This window comes from Megascapheus bottae, chromosome 2 (assembly GCF_031878675.1).
Source record: "Megascapheus bottae isolate mThoBot1 chromosome 2, mThoBot2.hap1, whole genome shotgun sequence".
NCBI classification, from domain to species: domain Eukaryota; kingdom Metazoa; phylum Chordata; class Mammalia; order Rodentia; family Geomyidae; genus Megascapheus; species Megascapheus bottae.
This window is the reverse complement of record NC_143510.1, coordinates 56425566-56446650: the sequence shown is the minus strand read 5'-3', so window position 1 is coordinate 56446650 and position 21085 is coordinate 56425566. Positions and strand designations below refer to the sequence as shown.

The following is a 21085-nucleotide window of genomic DNA, read 5'->3' as shown; positions in this document are numbered from 1 at the left end:
TCCAAACATCAGTTGTGTTCAGCAAGCAGCATTTTAAAGGTATGGATAGAGTCTTCAGGAGATAAATGCTGAATGCTGTGGAAGGCTTCAGGATTGTGCAAATATAATAGGAACACAACAATTTCACATACTTAGTATTTTTATTTATTTATTTTTTATCTGCAGGATGAATAAGAGATACTTACAGAAAGCAACAAAAGGAAAACTGCTAATAATAATATTTATTGTCACCTTGTGGGGGAAAGTTGTATCCAGTGCAAACCATCATAAAGGTAAGCTTTTCTTCTTTCCTCCCCAGCTGTCTGTGGAAAAGGATTCCCCTTTAATACAGGTGGCTGCATTCTGTCTTCACTGCCCCATTAAATTTTATAAAGTATGAGTGTCTGCCCCCAGCAATTCTCTTTGAGTTAAAACACAGGGACTTATCCTTAAGTTGCCTTTCATAAGGGCAACAGAATCTTCCCAGTATTGCTGCCAATTCTGCAACGTATTGGGCAAAGAGCATAAAAAAATCTAACCAGCGTTGGTCCTTTCTAAGTGGCTACACTGAAGGCGAGTCTTGAAATACTGTCTTCAGAAAGAAAACATTTGTTGTGTACACATCGATGGACATGCACAGGATATGTAAACATTTTTGTGGGCCACATGTCCAGAGTATCTTTGTGGCCACTATTGGACAACATCTCTATTCCACTGTAGATGAGAGGTACTATTTGTTCTGTATGTGTGTGTGAAGCTTGACAGCTCAAAACTATGCCTTTTCTGTCCTCTTTCCTGGCTGTTAGACTCCATAAAATGAATAGCTGTCTTTTCCAAATGAGTTAAGATAGGGCTATTTCTGAACTGCACCTACCGTAATCAACTATTCATAACATGAAGAGTCAATTTAGATTTTCCTGTGAAATACAATTTTGCCATTCATTTCTCTAGTCTGTTATGAAGCCTAGAGATCAGTATTATCCTTCCATCCTTCCTTCCTTCCTTCCTTCTTTCCTTCCTTCCTTCCTTCCTTCCTTCCTTCCTTCCTTCCTTCCTTCCAGTAAAGGAGGAATGAAGACAGCTTTTAATTCTCTAACATTTAAATTAGTTACACATGTGCATTTAATTTGCATTACATGGAACATTAACACCAGGGAGAAGGAAGATGTGATTCGCAGGAATAAAGCCTGTGAAACAAACCTTTCCCCCTTGTGTTTAAAATAAAAAAAGAAACATCTTGTGAAATAAGAATTTTAGAAGAGTTTATTTACATACTCTTTATCCTGTTTTTGACCCATGATGTGTAAGTACAAATCTTTTTTCTTTCACTTTAATACTTTAATTAGAGTTTCTTTCATAACCTTGTTCAGTATAAAATTAAAAATATATCAAGAAGGATATTCACTGTTAACTGCTCATTTTCCAAAGAGCTGCAGACTATTGCGGCCAAGCCCTGTTTGGGGCTACATAAAGCAACCTATGCTATTCCGACTCCCTGAAGGTCACCCCAGTACTTGTTCCCAACCTAAAAAAGAAGAATCAGCGCAGGAATTATGAGTCTGACAGATTGGCACAGCAGCTGTTTGTGAAAAAGATGCTTTCTCATCTCAGAATCTTGGTGATAGAGTTTGATTTAACACCACCACAACCAACTATTAAAGTATAGATTACATACCATTATTAAAGCATCTTTTAAGAAATTTTAGGTTGCATTATGACATAACCTAACTTCCCAACTAAGAAATTTTCTTTCTACTTGCCAACAAAATACTATGTGTCAGGATAATTACCGAAATCACCAAATACAATACAGTTGACAAGAGAGAGGGTTCTTGGTTGTTTCACTATTCCACTTGCAACTTGCCACTGATAATTTCTGCGAAAATTTTATGAAAGATTATTCTCTGTCTCCTTCCCTTCCTTTCCCCTTCTTCTGTCCCTTCCTCTTCCTTCTTTTTTTCTGTTTCCTTACAAAATTATCTTTGGGTGTTGAGGCAGTTTACATACAAAATAGTAAGGGTGATATACATGTAAGTTGTAAGATGAAAATTTAAAAACTGAGAAAAATTGAATTTCTAATGCTCTTAAAGTATACAGATTCAGTTCTGTCTGTATTCTAAATTCATTACTTTATCTTTCTTCCTGGTATAAACTACTCTAAATGTTTCAGTTATAATTTATTTAGTTTTCTCAATATATTCATCATATAAATATGGAAATCCATCTCCAAATGATATTTTCCTTACTTTCAGTTGGTACTGAATTTACATCAATAGGACCTTGCTGCAGTTGGTTGAAAATGTGCTATGTTGACCTATAATGTTTGTGAGATTAGATATAGCTGCTGTGTAGCAAATAGTGATTATATGTCAGTTATTTACAGTTGATCCATATTTTATTATATGAATACAACTTAGTATTTATTTTCTCACACAAACATTGATATTGTATTTTATAATCTGAACAGTGATTCCATGAGCATTCTTTACATTTTTAGAATGCATCTACAGAATTTTCTTTTATTTATTACTTACTATTTATTTTATTTTATTTTTTGTTTGATTGTGGGGCTTGAACTCTGGACCTGGACACTATCCTTGAGCTCTTCAGCTCAAGGTTAGCTCTTTATCATTTGAGCCACAGTGCCACTTCTGATTTCCTGATGGTTAATTGGAGATAAGAGTCTCATGGACTTTTTGTGTGCAGGTTGGCTTTGAACTGAGATCCTCAGATCTCAGCTCCTGAGTATCTAGGGTTACAGCTGTGAGCTACTGGCACCCAGCTACTATTTTTTTTAATTTTTATATAATAGTCCGAAAAGCAAAACTCCTGAATCACAGAACATGCTTGTGCTCAAATTTACCAGATAATTCTAACTTACCATCTAATTTCTTCCAATGTGATACCACTATAAAGTTGTTCAAGTTGTTTTCTGGTCTTAGTAGTCTGTGATTCTCCTTTCTCCTCTGGCATGAACACTGCTCACTTAGGCCACATCTCTTTATTTTCTGGTTGACCTGTCAGGGATGAATCAGTTCACCCCAGAGTCAAATTTCTGCTCTTACCTCCTTCAAATTCTTACCTTATGCTTATTACACACCAGATATTTGGGTTGGGAGCTAAATTTGCCTAGAGTTTTCAGTGCTTTCATAAATTACTCAGATCCTTAAGATTTCACATAACATACAGTCCCATCCATCTACAGTTATTTGCTTTGTCTAGAATTCATTTGGTCTAGAGTTAATTGCTTTGGTCCAAAAGGATAATACAATTCTGATCTTCTCAATTAGTCTAACTGGGTGAAGTTGCCTTAGGTCCTTCAGTTTTGCTCTTTGTTGTCAGGCCACACTGGTGTGCTGTCTCTCTAGATATAAAGCCAACACTTGGGAGCTCTCTAAAGTGTATCTGGTCCTAAGGAAGCTTCATTTAATTCAAAATGGTTAGGATATGAACCTTATCTCCTCTCCATCCTAGCTCTAAGATGGGAACAATAAATCCGCTTTTCTGCATACGAAAGAAATGGTTCTCTCTTGTGTGTAAATGGAAACATCTGTTGTTCTCTGTCACTCATTCATGCAGTGTTTCAAATGTGCACTCAGCACATTTTAAATGACTCTCATTAGGGATAAACCTTTGGGCAAGGCAGGCTGGTTCACTTGCAGATTTTTTTGTGAGGTAATTAATGAAAAATCAGTTTCTGATCATAAACCTTGAAGAATATTAAAGGTAAGCAAAAGTGAAGATGAGGATTGGAATCTCAAAGCACTAAAAACCATTATAGATCTCAATCCATTTAATGCTTGTAACACTTGGCAAGACAGGTACTGCTTATAATCACTGATCTAGCCTTTAGTCCACAGGTCATGTTTTAGTCATATACTGTATGATACTAAAAATCATGCTAAGTGAAGTTAGGCAAGCCCAGAGAGATAAAGGGTGTATGATAAGGGGTGTAGAAGCTAGTATTAATTGAAGAATACAGATTTCAGAATGTACACAAGTTTATTAACTGAAATATGATAGATTCAGGGGAGAATTCAAACAATGTATTTCCTTAGAAAGGTAGACTCACAACTAAATAAAAGCCAGGAAATGGTCATGCAAAAGCAAGGGTTTATATCAAGGGATGGGATGTAGATGAATGAAGAGAGGAAGTGGGGAAAATACAGTTATAAAAATTCAATGCATATCCTACAAAATTAAGAAAATTAAGGATAGGGATAGAGTTGGGAGGATGGCTGAGAATTATACAAGGGGTGACATTGAACAAGAGTCATCACACTCATGTATACTGTGGAATGGGAACTCTTTTGTACAACTATAGAATAAAGCACATTAAATTCATAACAACAAACAAAAACCCCTTCAAAATTTGTTCCTGTTAATTTTCACTTGATATTCTCTGTGCTCATTCAGGTTTTCATTTTCCCATTTTTGAAAATCTATGCATCTGATTATGAACACTCACACACATTTATCCCAAAGTTCTGTAGTTATTCTTAGATTTCGAGAGCTTAATGTGTATTGAAATTATACTTGTGAGGATTTGGGGGACACTGAGAATTTTCCGCCAGAGGTGATTGATATCTTTGTGTGTCATGTGCCTTAGGCTGGATTCCCCTGAAGCAAAGCCAAGACAGGAATTCTTGTTCATGTGAGTTATTAAACAAATGCGCTCAGAAGAAAAGCAAGCAAAGTAGGGAAGAGCTGGAGATAAAAATGAAGCATGGGTCATCTCAGCTAGAAAATAAACTAGTTTGTTCCTGGAAGGGAGCTCTTTAATAGTCATTACTTCCCAGAGCTTGTTCGTTCATGAAATGAGGTCAGATGGAAGGCCTTTTCTATCCTTCTGTCCATAGGTTTTGGTTATTGATTCAATTCTTTGTGGTAGGAAATAGCTTTCTTAGAAAAATGGGCCTCCTTCTGCAAAAGGTAAATCTCCAAAGATGGCGTGGTTATGAACTGAAGTCAGTAAACATTCACTACAAGTAATGAATCGGATACACAGTAGTGTACAAGAGCTCCTCCCACTCAACAGTCCGCAGATTCACTTAGTTATAACTTAGGACCACTGCATCCAAGCAAAGATTACCCAGGATATGAGTTGGTCACAATTTCCAAGAAAACTGGTATCAAAGCCATTACTAAATGAGCTGTCCTCTCCTCTGATCATTGTAGACATTTCTTCTCCTAATTTAGCTAACACTTTTATGTGTCTAGGAAGCTTTCCTGGTGTGTCACTATGAGTTCTGAGCCCCAATTAATATTCTTTTCCTCCTGGGGTTGTACTTACACACTGACAGTGCTAAATGACCCTTGAATACCTTAAGGAGTTTCAGCCATTTGATTCTGCCTCTAGAACAGAGCAATTGTGATGGCTAGAATCATTCATCCCATTACTCCTTATCTCATTTTTATTTCTTGCCTGCCCTTCAGGAACTGGGTCTAATATAGAAGGATCTGAAGCTTTTGTTTAGAAGATTCTCATTATTTCCCATCTGCTATGTGGGAGCAAGTATTCCATTGACTCACTGAGTCTGTTGCCATCCTACCAGAATATTTTAGTTTGGCTGTTTCTTGTGGAAAAGCTGTTTGTTTACACAATAGTTTCTGAGCACCTCCAATCAGGGTTAAGAATATACTATGTCATAAAACTGACACAAAGCTTTGTTTTTGTGTTCTTTTATGTGAGAAGTGAGAACACGGATAATAAAAAGAAATAAAGTGGAATGTTTGTGGTATAAATGCTGAAGAAAGATGTAAAGGAAGAAAGCGTTATAGGATGCATTCGGGAAGGATGGATGATCATTTTAAATAAGGCCTTTGGGTAGAACCATGGGAATAATCAAGGGGAACAATGTTCAAGACAGAAGGTTTTCCAGCATGCTTGGAGAGACTGAGAAGTATTAAAAACGATTTGCTGACAGCAACATAGTCAAGGAAGAGAGTGATGGGTAGGTCATTATAGGTCAAGTAAATGTGCAAAATGAAAGAGATGAATAAATAAGTAAACAAGAGTTTGGTTATCTTTGTGATTGTTGTTTTTAATGTACTATGTGAAGTTATTTCTTTTCTATTTTTTCCTCTTATGGTTTATCACCTGTGGTTACTGTCTCTGACTTTATTCCTGGTATATTATACATACATTTATTTGGTTATTTGAAATAGGGAAGGGGAGGGGAAAAACAAGATGATTGGGAGGGAGTGGGGGAAGGGAAACTTGGAGAAAAACATAAGAAGGGGTATCGATGTTCAAGAATTAATGTACCCACTACCTGATGAATGTAACTGTAACTCGTCTATATGTTACTCTGATAATAAAATACAATAATAAAAAAGTAGCTCCACCAAAATGCCAACAAAATAATACCCTGTTTTTCAGAACAACTAAATGAAGAATTGTGTTATCCTCTGTTCCTAACACGATGTGAGAACATTCTACCAATCCAGAATATTTGGCCCTGAAAAAAACAGATGTCTAAAAATTAGAAATTGTTGTCAAATTCTTAATAAAATTCTCTGGGCTTTGTGAATCTAGAGTCCCTCAAACAAAGACAAATAAGTCTACTGTTCACGCTGCCATGGGAAGAGTGTGCCCTGGATTCTTACAATTATATTGAGCTGGGCATTTCGAGAGGATTAACTCAGAACATTGTGACAGCTAGTCAGAAAATATAAGCAGTATTTCCCCCTTGGAAGCAATTACATTAGGTACAGCCTTAGACATTTGGGGATTGGAGAAGAAACATTTTAGTTTAGGACTCTAAGTTCCCAACAGAAAAATACAGTCATTAATCTTAGGAGGCTAAAATGTTTTCTCATCCTTTCTTTTTCTACGCACTGCATCCAAACCAAATCCAAAGAAAATGAGTCATCACTAGATATTTGGGTCGGCAAAAGATTCATATTTCATATTAATGCAATGTGTACAGGTGACAAATATCTATCTATCTATCTATCTATCTATCTATCTATCTATCATCTACCTATCTCAAAAGTTTAATTAGCTAGTTATATATGTTATTCCCATTATAACACAAGGTCATTAGTAACCTGAGTTGGAATTTTTTCCAGAAAAAAATCCAGATTTTAATAAATATGTTTAGTTCAGTGCCTCTGTGAAATAACAGCTATTAGAGTTTTATTTTTGCCAGTCCCGAGGCTTGAACTCAAGGCCTGGGCACTATCCTTGGACTTTCTCAAAGCTGGCGCTCTGCCACTTGAGCCACAGAACCACTTCCAGCTTTTTCTGTGTATGTGGCACTGAGGAATTGAACCCAGGGCTTTGTGCATGCTAGGCAAGCACTCTACCACTAGACGACCATTCTTGGCCTACAGATTGTGTTTTATTTCATTAATAGTTCATTCCTTCATTCAATTGACTCTCCATGAGAACAAATGTGCATTGTATATCTGTCATCTCAGCCTTGACTTAGTGGAACTTACAGTGTAACAAAGCAAACACTGATACTGTACATTAAAGAATCTCATCAATGTTTATTTCAAAGGCTACTAAATTGTTACAAAGACAACATTTCAATGTGATAAGAATATGCAAACGGTAAGTAGATGGAAAGGATTCAGGAAAGTCTTTTCTTGGCAGGAGAATTTGAGCTGAGATCTGCATAGGCAGTAGGAGGAAGTGGGGCAACCAGGCAAGAACTACAGCTTGTGTAGGGGTGCCCATACAGGAAAGGAAGAATCTCTGAAATGGAAATTCTGCTTTCGCCACAGAACACACAGCAAAGATGATGATAGGGGTCAATTACGTAGTTTGGAAAAATGCCTGGGGAAGAAACTTGAGAGATAAATTCAGAGGGATGGTTTGCTCAGAATCAAAATGGTTGGGTCCAATTTCGCCATGTTACTATGTTTTCATAGGTTGATTTACAGCTAGCTGATTATGATGTACAATGAAGTTTAAGAACACTGATTTAGAATTCATAGTGTTTTAAGAAACTTGCTGATGATAACAATAGGGTCAATGTTATGAGAGAAAGGAATATAACCATTACATTAATCAACTCTATTCTGTACGGTTGGTAACACATTTTATTATATATTTTATTGAATTTTCAAAGTAATACAGGTTTATTGGAGGGACTTAGGCAAGAATAAAATAGATCAAGGGAAATCAAGTAACCTATAATTCTTCCACAGAGACATTAACATCCAGGAATACTTTTATATCGTTTAGTTTATGAACAGTATTAATGTATTTGAGAGCCCAGTGTTATTTCACTTATTATTTATTCATACATTTATTGATACAGAGAGATAATGGTTCTCTGAATTAGTGATGTTCCCCTATATGGCACAGAATTAATTTTTCTAGAGTTTGCTTTTATACCCTATTTTTCAAATTCCTTTTTAAAGACTTTTTTTTATTATTATCTTTAAGTAGGTGTACAAAAAATTGCCATTTAAAAAATCCATGTATGAATTCATGTTTTAGATGATATGGTTGCTCATGCTTTTATTATAATGCATAAAACAAACAGTAAACTCTAAAAGATAATTAATGCAAATAAGTATAGTTATTCATGAACAAGAATATTATCAGCCTTCAAATCCCCTAGACCTCTTACTAATTGTGACTCCTCTTCCTAAAGAAGGACTCCTGTCTCACCCAAACAATCGAATTTTTATTTTTATTTCAGGTTCTCAATCTTTTAAAAAATGATATTGGGGCCGGGATTTTAGCCTGGTGGTTGAGTGCTTGCCCAGCATGGATGAAGACTTGGGTTCAATTCCTCGATACTACATACATAGAAAAGAAAAGCAAAACATAAATAAAATAAAATAAAATAAAATGGTATTATTATACATACATTCACAAACCAGTGGTTTTGTTTTTACCCCCAACACTTTTTTATTTTCTATTTCATTGATTTCTGTCATTTATTGCCTTTTTCAGGTATGGTTTTTTTGTTGTTGTTTTGTTTTTGTTGGTGTGGTGCTATTCATCTATTCTGTGATATAGAAACTCCTTGTATGAATATATTCAGATGAATCTGAGGAAATAAAACAGAACTTTTGAAATCCAAAAGAATGAATGGCTTCATCTTTCAATATGAATCAAATAAAGGCAAGTCACACTAGTGTGTATTAAAATAGGGGGTTGATGGGCCAGGAGTTTGGCCTAATAGTAGAGTGCTTACCTAGCGTGCATGAAAACCTGGGTTTGCTTGCTCTTACCACATGGTACTGTGGTAAAGCTCTAGCCTTGAGAAAGCCCGTAGGACAGTGCTCAGGCCCTGAGTCCAAGCCCCAGGACTGGGAAAAAAAAATAGGGAGTTGGTGACAAAAGTGTGGAATGTTGATTCCTACTTACACATTGCTTAGACATTTGTAACTTCTAAAAGCTATTGCTTCCCCTAGAGGTGTAAGAGAAAAGAACAAAGCTAATTGTTCACACTCAGAGCTAGGGAATGTCTGGATGCTCTAGGATTAACTTTACCTTTGGGAAGGGAAACAAAGGACAGTTCTTTTATGTTACTCTAGGGTCTTGGAAAGTTGAATGCTGTTATTCAGCCAATACTAATAAAGCCCCAGGCACCTATTTCTCCCTCTTTCCTTCAGTGCCTCCCTCCCTCCTTTCCTTCCTTCCTTCCTTCCTTCCTTCCTTCCTTCCTTCCTTCCTTCCTTCTTTTCTGTGTGTGTGTGTGTGTGTGTGTGTGTGTGTGTGTGTGTGTGTGTGTGTGTGTGTATGTGTGCCAGTCTTTGGGGCTTGAAGTCGGGGCCTGAATACTGTGCTGTACCATTTGAGCCACAGATCTATTTCTGTTTTTTTTTTTTTTTGTTAATTTGGAGATATGTGTCTCAGTCATGGGGCTTGAACTCTGGGCCTGGGTGCTGTCCCTGAGTTCTTTAGCTCAAAGCTAGCACTCTACTACTTGAGCCTCAGTGTCACTCAGACTTTTTTCCTTTTTGCCTGAGTGACTTTGAACCTCAGTCCTCATATCTCAACCTTCTGAGTGGCTAGGATTACAGGAATGAGCTGCCAGCACCCAACCTACCCTAACATTTTTTCTTTGCATTTCTTATTCTTTTTTTATTTAAGATTTTTTATTGTAATTAATAGAAGGGTTACATGCCAGATAGAAGGTGCATTAAAATTCACATACATTGATACTCATTCACATGTCTTGGTCCCCATTTCCTCCCCCACCTCCACCCCTCATCTTGTTTTCCCCCCTTCCCTATCCAATTTCAAATAACCAAATACAAATACATCCGATATATCAGTTAACAAGGTGAGATACTGTAGCAGTATGAGATAACCAAGAGACAGCAAAAGATCTGAGAGATAATGCAGTACCTTAAGGACAATAATCATTCATTATATGGCTTTTGTTTCTATTTCCTAGAGGTCCTTTTAATTAGCATCATACTATATGGCCTTATGTATGAAGGTTTTGCTCTATTGCAAATCTCTGCTAGGAGAGCCCAAGGTTTCTACTCAACAATATTCATTGCAGCACTATTTACCATAGCAAATATATGGAACCAATCTAGATGTCCCTCAGTTGATGAATGGATCAACAAGATGTGGTATTTGTACACAATGGAATTCTATGCTGCTGTCAGAAAGAATGACATCGCTCCATTTGTTAGGAAATGGAAAGACTTAGAAAAAATCATATTAAATGAAGTAAGCCAGACTCAAGGGAACTTAGGCTCAATGGTTTCCCTCATTTGTCGTAATCAGTAGATACCCTAACATTTTTTTGTATGCATAATTCTTTATTTTTCTCTTTTTTTAATTGTAATTAGTCAAAGGGTTACATGATATTTGCCAGATAGAAGGTGCATTAATTCACATACATTGATACCCTTTCACATGTCTTGGTACCCATTTCCCTCCCCCCCCTACACCCCCCCACCCGTCTTGGTTTTCCCCCCTTCCCTATAAAATTTCAAATATCCAAATACAAATAAATTCAATATATCAGAAAACAAAACATTTTTAAAGCCAGAAATGAGGGAAATGACTTCATCATTTTTTTTTCACTATTCCTATTTTGTAAGTTTCTTCCTTCATGAAGCATTTCTTAGTCAGAATTCAGAGTGCAATAATGGAAACCTCTTGAGTATGAGAAGGTTGAAGGAAGAAAAGAAACGAGTTTTCAAACCAAGATGAAATTCTGACAACCACAAAGAGAATGAAGGAAAATCCAGGAGGAAAATCCCTAAAACTTTAACAAACTTTTGAAGTTTGTACAGGCCAACTGGGAATCCCTTAGTAGAGGTTGCCATTAAGCTGAAAGAAAGCCCAACAATAATCAGACATAATATTCTGTCATGGTCAATCATTGGCTGATATCAGCTTAGAGAAGTAGAGGCTTGGCTAGATCCTATGAGGGATGGCTGCTTTAATGGGACAATTGGAAGATGTCAGGAAATCATAATTGTTTTTTTTATTGTAGTAATCTCTTCTGAGTGAGATGTAACTACATATCTTTCTTTTCCTTTCTTTTTCTCTTTCTCTCTTTCTCTCTCTTTCCTTTCTTTCTTTCTCTCTTTCTTTCTCTCTCTCTCTTTCTTTCTCTTTCCTTCCTTCCTTCCTTCCTTCCTTCCTTCCTTCCTTCCTTCCTTCCTTCCTTCCTTCCTTCCTTCCTTCCTTCCTTCTCTCTCTCTCTCTCTCTCTCTCTCTCTCTCTCTCTCTCTCTCTCTCTCTCTCTCTCTCTCTCTCTCTCTCTTTCTTTCTTTCTTTCTTTCCTCTCCTGGGGCTTGAACTCACAGCCTGAGCACTGTCCTTGAGCTTTCTCAAGGTTAGAGCTCTACCACTTAAGCCATAGTATCACTTCTCGCTTTTTCTATGTATGTGGTACTGAGGAATCGAATCCTGGTCTTTGTGCATGCTAGGCAAGCATTCTACCACTAGGCTAACTCCCATCCCTAATCACATGTCTTTAGATCCTCTACATTCTTTAGATCCTCTGTCGTTTAAGGGTAGAATCTAACCTTAATCACGTAGCCATGGAGTCTACTCCAGTGCATCTTGATCAATATAGTAGATGAAAAAGCTCATATTCATATCATTTATACATTTGAGTCTGAGTGAATGGAGGAAATTACTCTAAAAATGATTTTAATTTTCTGTTATTTTGATTATCTATCAGTTCCCTTGCCAATTCAGTGCTTTTATTATGGTTATTTTTGGAGAGCTTTTTAAAATTGGGGTTATATTTATTGTATATTTTCATGTTATTAACATTTAATGCCGTTTAAAATAATATTTTATATTTCAGAATATAAAATAACAAATTATTACGGGAGGAAATTGAGAAATAACTAAAATATAAAGAAGAAACTTGGAAGGGGGTAGATGAATGAAATTGGAAAGGGGGAGAATGCAGTCATAACATTCAATGTGTATTCTAGAAAATTAAGAGAATTAAGGTAAGGGATAGGATTAAGAGGGAAGGGCAAAAATGGTGAAGGGTGACACTGATCAAAGATACATTGTAGTCATAAACTGTGTTGTTGGATGGCAACTCCATTGTATTACTACTTAAAGATAATACAATTCAAGAAAAAGAATCTTTAAAACACTTGAAATTCCACTACCTACTTACCACTATCAGTGCGCAATGTTAAGAACATAGTGTGTATATAGATTTGAGTTTTCATTTCTCACTTATTACACTGTGAGGCTTTCTTCATCATTCCCATGAAAATGCTTGTTTAGCCATCCAGTATCGGGGTTGTTTTTTAAAATTTCCTTTAGTAAAAGTAATGTTACCCTCATATGTACAGTTGTTTTCCCTGTATATGTTTATTTACTTGGTCTGGATTAGTACTGATGAAATTGACTAGTAGGTCAATTTAAAAATTAAAATTTTGAAATGCCATTGTACTTCTTCAAAGATATTCTTCTTAAAATTTTATTATTTTTATTTAATTTTTTTATTGTTGGGGTAATGTATAGAGGGATTACAGTTACATTCATCAGGTAGTAGATGTAATACTTCTCACACATTGATACCCCTTCTCATGTTTTTGTCCCTATTTATTTCCCCTACCCCTCCCAATAATTCCTCAAAGATATTCTTAAATTAATAAATATTTATGTGTGAGTTTGAGAATATTTTGAAAGTAAAAAAAAAGCACTAATAAAAGTTACACTAGACACAAAATATTCCATTATTCAGATTCATGCATTTTGATGTATGCTGTGAAGTTACAAACTTTCTGATTTGCATTCTCATCAGCAGTAAACTGTATTTATAAACTCTTAAGGTTTATTAATTCTATCTACTTTTTGCCATTCCATCCTGCCTTAAACTGAAAATTTTATAATAAAAGATGATATATTTACAATTAATATTTTAGTTAATTACCTTTCCATGTCCTCATACACGATAGTCAAGCACTTTATCACTAAGCTACATTTTCAGCCTGATGGTTTTATGTTGTAGAAGTGTCATGTAAAAAAAATAAATGAGATTGTATCCAAATATTTATGTTGGCCCAGTCATACTTCGTTTTTGGTCTTGGGCCTATACATGCCTTTGTTACCCACTCACTAATCCACCATGATGCTTCAAAGTTGTAAAATCCCAAATGTCAGATTACTGAACAGTATTTTAATATAATCAACATTTTCTACTTCATTATACTGAAATTCTTTTCTGCAACATCAGTGTGTTGAGTTCTGTGTAGTAGGAAGTCAACTGCTTAATCATAGAAGTCTAGTTGTGCTATTTGGATGTTATTAAAATTAATAAACAGGACACAAGAATGAATGTTAAATTATCAAAGGCAATAAATGCTATGCTAATCACTCATGATAAACATGTTTGCTCCTTAAACAAATTGTAAGTACACAGTGAAAGACTGCATTTATAGGACTAATGAATTGAAAGACTCATTTGAAATAGTACTTAAGGTATTTATCTGGTCAGAACATTGAAAAGAGAAGAAAATTAGAGTCAGGAGGATTTTATAACTGCACTTGGGTGAAACATTACATCTGAATATTTTTGTTTCTTTATATAAGACATTAGGAAATAATAGATACCCTTTTTCTTACATTGGATTGAAATGGAGGCAAAAATGATAATATATAAGAAAATTCTTTGAAAGTAATATTGTATAGAGTATTATTTTATACTTTGGGAATAATGCTTTTATACATATAGACAGCTTTTAAAAGCATTTCTTGGGAAATAAAACTAAAACATGAATCATACTGGGAACATTTTCCTACCCTTCAATATATATATCATAAATATATATACATAATATGTTGACCATCAGTGAAATTCATCTTCCTTTGTGATTGTGTATCTGTAGGAGCATTTTGTGGAAACGGAGCATCATTTGTCAGCAGGGGGAAAAATCAAGCTGTTTTATAATGTATTTTCAAGTTGTAGCTAGCTCACAGAAAGGTTAATACTGAGAAATCAATCAGTTGAAAAATATTTTTCTGATTTGAAACAAACCAAAATAGAATTATGAAGCAAAATGAAAATGAACTACAGATGAAGATGACTGCCACTAATAAAGGATTCAGGGAAAGATTATGTTGGCATGCCATTTTCATAAGTTATTGTGTCATTTCTATGGTAGTTGCACCTTGCAGTTTTTCTAAGTCTGCAAACATCTTATCTCAAAAAAGATGTAAGTTTAGTCAAATCACCTTGTTGTGTTTCCTTAAAAAAAGACATGATCCTTCCATACTGTTAAAAAGTCTGTAACAATGGGCCGGGGGCATGGCCTAGTGGTAGAGTGCTTGCCTAGCATACACAAAGCCCTGTGTTTGATTCCTTTGGTACCACATACACAGAAAAAGCCAGAAGTGGTACTGTGTGGCTCAAGTGACAGTGCTAGTCTTGAGAAATCCCAACAACAGTACCCAGGCCCTCAGTTCAATCCCCAAAACTGGTAAAAAAAATAAACTGTAATAAAATATTCTTCTAAAATTCTTGTGCATTCTCTAGAATTTTAGGTCCAACATATATGAAGCATTGTTAAAAATTTATGTGCTTCTAAAATTTGTGTTGAATGAACTCTTCTTACAGTTCATTTTAATGGAAGAGAATTTACTTTGTAGGTCAGTCCTGTTTATATGCAAATAAATATATTCTAATACATCTCCCTTTTACATTTTACATATAAGAGTTCTCCAGGTTATTCATACATAGCTCATATTAAGGAAAATTAACTTTCTGAAGTAATATCAATTTTGTTGTTTGTTTTTTCTTCTTCAGTAACTTAATCATTAATGCACCTTCTATCTGGCAAATATCATGTATGGGAATTAATGCACCATCTGTCTGGCAAATATCATGTAACCCTTCTGTTAATTACAATAAAAATATATGAAAAAAAAGAATATGTTACTATAGTATGACGCTAAATGAAAGGACCTTCAGGATATAGAAACAAAAGCCATATAATGAGTGATTGTTGTTTTTAATGTACTATGTTATCTCTCATCTCTTTTGCTATCCCTTGGTTATCTCATATTGTTACAGAATTCTACCTTGTTATCTGATATATTTGATATATTTTATATATCTGGTATATTTTATATCATATATATTTATCTGATATATTTTATAGCATATATAACATATATATATATTTATTTGGTTATTTGAAATAGGATACGGAAGGGGGGAAAACAAGATGAGGGGCAGGGGTGGGGGGAGGGAAATAGGGACCAAGACATGAGAAAGGGTATTAATGTTTGTGAAGTAATGCACCTTCTATCTGGTGAATATAATGTAACCCTTCTATTAATTACAATAAAAATATATGGAAAAAAATATTTGTTACAACAACCATTCACATAGCATTTACATTATATCAGGTGTCACAAGGAATCTAGATATGACTTAAAGTGTTCAGGAAAGAGGATGTGCTTATGGTATTTGTAAATATGGTACCGTTTTATACATGAGGCTTGAGTTTCTTGGATTTTGAAGTGTGTGTGGGTTCTAAACTAAACCTCCACAGGTATTGAATAATAAATAACACTTGTTTACTTAAAAAATTGATCCTTATATCTTAATAACTTGAATGGAAGTGTGCTGAGGAATACTGGCTGTCCCGTGATAACAAGAAAAATCCTAATGCTCTAAAAAAGTCTATCCATTTGTTGTGCCAGACAAATGGGGACGGTACTTGTGAAGTAGCTCTAGAATTTTCCTGTTGATCAGTCCTAGAAATGACATTTTCCATGACTGAGTTCACTACTCTCTAGTTCCACACTTCAAAAATGGACCAAATTCTCAGTCTGAGGTTTAGGTATAGGATTTTTATTTCAAAACATTGACTAAACAGCATCATCCTGCACAGTAAAACAAAAGCTTAATTTATATAATGTGTTGTTTTGTTAAACACTTCCACTACAATATTAGTAAAGGAAATATAGCTTTGTAAGTGGGAGTAGGCAGCCATTTCTTCAAAAGATACATCCTAAACTCTCTATATGATACCTCTTGCTTTGCAGAATGTTTATGTAAGAATTCCAAAGGACTTCAGATTTCATTTGAAGATATGTAATGATTGCTTATGCTTCTGGACAGGCTGGAGAGCTTTTAAATATATGACTGTAATTACCAATGCTGTGCTATTCTCTTGAGTAAAAGAACACTCATTCCAGAAAAATACTAACCCATTATACTCTTCTATGAATGTTTTTATTTTAATATCGCATATCTGAACTTCTAAAAAAACTCAAAAGAACTTCTTCTAGGAAAAGTTTATGTGTTTAATATCCTCTTCATGTTAGTAAGTCAGTGTTTGATGGTAGATTCACTAATGTTCTATAATGTACCACAGTACTGTATTTGTCTCTCTGTCTTTTTGTGTTGGTATCAAAGGCACTGAGAAGTGTGAGAGAAACAAAGGAGGGAGTAACAATGTTTGACAATAAATGTTCTCATTACCTTCCTTACGTAACTATAACTCATCTGTACCTCACCTTTAAAATACAATAAAATAAACTATTTTAAAAGGGCATTGAGAAGCATTGGGCCTGAGACAGTGTCAACCAGAGATGCTGGAATCTCATTTTTCTTGTCCTTTGACTGTGTTTCTGCTTGAGCAGTTTAAACATATTAAATTTAACTAGTCCCCCTTAAAAGCTGGCGTTTCATTTAGGAAACCCCACCATTTTAGCCTATGCTATACCTACCAGAGACATGATCAGGCCCTCTCAAACACCAGAGATTTGTAAAGCCAACTCAAATAGTTGTCTGGGAAGCATCTCACTGCTTATTATTTGATTTCCTCCTCTTTGTGTTTTATTTCTAATACAAGAAGTTCCCGAAGAATCCACAACTATTATGTTAAAGTACATCATTTATTTCAACGTGCTTAATTAATTCCTGTGACTTTCATATTAAACTAAACCCAACACAATAATATATTTATTTAGTTATATTGTAAAGGTGATGTACATTGGAGTTGCAGTTACATAAGTGAGGTAATGAATATGTCTTTTTGAACAGTGTTACCCCCTCTCTCATTTTCTCTCACTTTCTCCCCAAACTCCCCTCCCCTCCAGGTTGTAAAGTTCATTTCCGACATGTCTAGCAAGTGTCATTGCTGCATTGGCTTACCTTTTGTATTGCCTCAGGTAGCCCATGTATTATAGTAACAAATAACTAAATAGCATGCCGGTATTTTGATGTTTTCTGATACTGCTTTGTGAGAATACTTTGTGGAGTGTTTTGAAAACCAACTATATATCACGTAGAAATGAGCAAACAGCCTGAACAGAAATAAATTTCTATGAACCTACAAGAAATTTGTATGTGTTGGTTCTTTTGTAACTGTGTTGTGCTATTTTATTGAACCACAGTGATATTCTGTTTAAGCAGAACAAAATTATTTCTGTTTAATTTCAAATTAGGTCATAATGGAAATCTTTGGATGCAATGAGCTTTAAAATCTAGTTCCTGTAAAAATGATCTGTTATATCATAAGTAATACAGACCTTAATCTTGGCGATATAAATTTCTGTACCTATATGAAGAACAAAAATAACCATTTGAAAATATAGTTATTTTTGTTTACCATTATAGCAATAATGCACATTTTTCCTTCCTTTATGACTCCATATGTGATTCACTTCAGAACCCTGAAATATTGAACTTACACTTGACCAGATTTCAGTCCTGCTGAGAATGCCTGGAAACTGTTTTCAGAAAAGATATGACTCTTTTTTCCAACTGGAGACACTTGCTACTAAGAATCAAAGCCTTAAAATTCAGGCTATAGATTTTCTTTACTGGCTAACACGTTAAAAAGATGTACAATTCTTATCACTTAGCTATTCTAGGATAGAAATTAGGGAATGAATAATCATTAAATGAAGATGTTACAATGTATGTTTACAAACCAGTCATCTTTTAAAGCTTTGCCTGCTTCCAATAATCTTCCTTTCTGATAAATTATTAAAGGTTTTTAGAATTTTCTCTTATAAAAGAAAAAAAAAGAACTGCAGCGTCAGGAGTGTAGCCTAATGGTAGAGTGTTTGCCTGGTATGCATGAGACCCTGGGTTCCTATTCCTCCTTGTCACGTATGCAGAGAAGTCTGGAGGTGGGGTTGTTGCTTAAGTGGTAAAGCCTTGAGCTGAAGAGCTCAGGGACAGTATCCAGGCTCTGGGTTTGGTGCCAGGACTAGCAACCCTTCCCCCCCAAAATACCAAAAAGCAAAAACTTCCTCCAAATCCTATAATAAAAAACGTCTTACTTTCAAAGAAATAAGAAAGAATTATCTCTTAAAAGCCAGGAATCTATTATAATGAGCATTTTTCCTTACCCAAGAAACCTATTGATCTTCAAGTCTAGCAAAAACCCGATAGTTGTGTATACTATCCCCTAATTAATAAAGGCATCCGTAGAATTCCTTATTAGTCCTCTGTTTAACAGGTTACTACGTCTTTCAGCTTCAAAGATTCACCTGCTGTACATCTTTTTTTTTTTTTTTGCCAGTCCTGGGCTTGAACTCAGGGCCTGAGCACTGTCCTTGGATTTTCTCAAGGCTAGAGCTTTACCACTTGAGCCTCAGCACCACTTCTGGCTTTATTTTCTATGTATGTGGTACCGAGGAATCGAACCCGGGTCTTCATGCATGCTAGGCAAGCACTTTAACCACTAGGCCAAACTCCTAGCCCTTGCTGTACATCTTAAAAGAAAAAATCTTTAATTTTGTTTGAAGTTTATCTGACATTTCTTATATATTTACATATATTTGCATTTTTACATGTGTTTATCAGTGTGGCTATGTCCAAACTTAGAAGTGATAACATCAGTTGTATAAATTCGATCATTTTGCTTTGGAAAATAGATCCTAAAGCATTGCATGTCTTTTTTTCTGTATAATCAAACTTTACGTTTTTTTTTTTCAGATACTAGCCTTCTCTTTTAGATACTTTTTGTCATCGTAGTTTTGAATTCTTGATATCCATAATGCTTTTAATTAATTGTCAAAATGTGCTTTTTTTCTTTATGATCTCTGGAGGAGTTATCTAACAACATTACATATTCTGCTAAGTAACCAAAGCAGAATGCAAAGGTAAATATAGTATCCTGAAGTCTCTCTATTGCCTTTCTTGAACTTGTTTGGCCAATTTCCTTTTTTTCTGGTTTCCCTGAAACATATATTTTCCAATATCACTGCTTCCCAAATATGATGCCAAGTTTGTTTGGGGACAGAGTGCAGCAGAGTAATTCAGTAAACACTGACGTTATTTCTGTAGCTGACTCAGGGGTTTTAAATTTCAAGTTTTAGGTGGCAGGCAGGAATTATTAGAAATAACCTGTCCTGCTGGCCCTTTTTTTTCTCCCCATATGTTTTTCAATGAAGTAAATTTGTTTCAAAAAGTATCTCAGTTGTCTTGTCTATAGACAAAGTGAGCATGTTCTGAGAAGTGAGGTGGCCATTCTCCGTGTCTCTCATCATATTTGATTGACCTCAGTGTTGCTTTCTGTCTGGTTCCTCCTTTTCCCCTTGGACTAGGTCTGTATCTCCATGAATATAACAACCCATCTACTCTCAATTTCACAGTCTCACTTATAGCCACTCACAAAATCTATGACTTACATTTTTATTATTAAGTACTGATTCCTTGGAGGATTTGATTTTCCCATTTTATAACTGTGACTTGAGCTTAAATACAACTTTGGTGGAGTACCTTAAAGGATAGGAACTTTGACTACAATATTAATAGCTCTTTTGTTTTACTGCAGTGTTTTAGTGTGTACCTTGTTCTATACTTCTCATTTTTGTTATCCAATTAAAATGCCACAAGAAATTAGGGGATCCATTTCATGTCTGGGTTTTGGTTCTGTCGTGTTTTGTTTTGAGGGTCTGGGACTTGAACTTAAGGCCTTTTCATTGTTCTGCATGTCTTTCAACCATGATCCTTGATCCTGTATTATATCTGCAGTTTTAGTTTGTTTTCTGTCTTCATATAGGATTTTGTGCTTTTGATTAATTGGACCTTGGACTGTAGTCCTTTTATCTCTGAATACATGAGATTATAACTGTGACAATGCCACTCCTGAATCATGTCTGAGATTTCTCAAATGATTATTATTTGAAATTTCTTCTTACCTATAATGCTTTACTTCTATTTCCTAAGAAGTATTTCATGGAGTCTAATGGATATAGACATGAAAAAGTTTAAATTGGGTCATGCTGAAAAAAAAAACTCAACCTACCTGAATAAACTCAGATCCATAATTTGGCTTCTTAGTCTTCATGCAGATTTACACAATCCATTGTTTGGAAATTTAAAATGTCAGACATTTCAGAGAATTTCCACCTGACATTTTCAAGAACAACAGAGTTCAATTAAAAAAAATCCTGAACATGCTGCTCTGAAATAGCATCTGCATTTAGAACGAGGAAATTTAATTGCACTATACATAGGGCATATATTCCACCATGACCAGACCTAGATCCTGACCTTCAATGATACAGCTGTCCTGTCAAGGCCTTCCCGGATGGGTTGTGAACCATAGATAGCAAACAGGCTATTTCCAGTGGGACACTGCTTGTTCGTTGATGGCCCCTGTCCTCTCACTAGTACTGCTCTCACTGCTGCAGGAAAAATGGATAAACAGTGTCAGAAGTAAT

General features: G+C 35.2%; 1 protein-coding gene across 4 annotated transcripts in view; it reads left to right on the top strand.

The window, feature by feature from the left end:
- Tafa2 (TAFA chemokine like family member 2) overlaps positions 1-21085 on the top strand; it is a 408767-nt gene that overhangs the window by 283480 nt on the left and 104202 nt on the right. For all 4 annotated transcript variants that reach the window (XM_090327818.1, XM_090327816.1, XM_090327811.1 and 1 more), the window contains one exon: positions 166-272. In XM_090327818.1, the coding sequence (XP_090183944.1) occupies positions 167-272 (106 nt within the window). In that variant the 5' untranslated portion in view covers position 166. The remainder of the gene's footprint in view (positions 1-165; positions 273-21085) is intronic.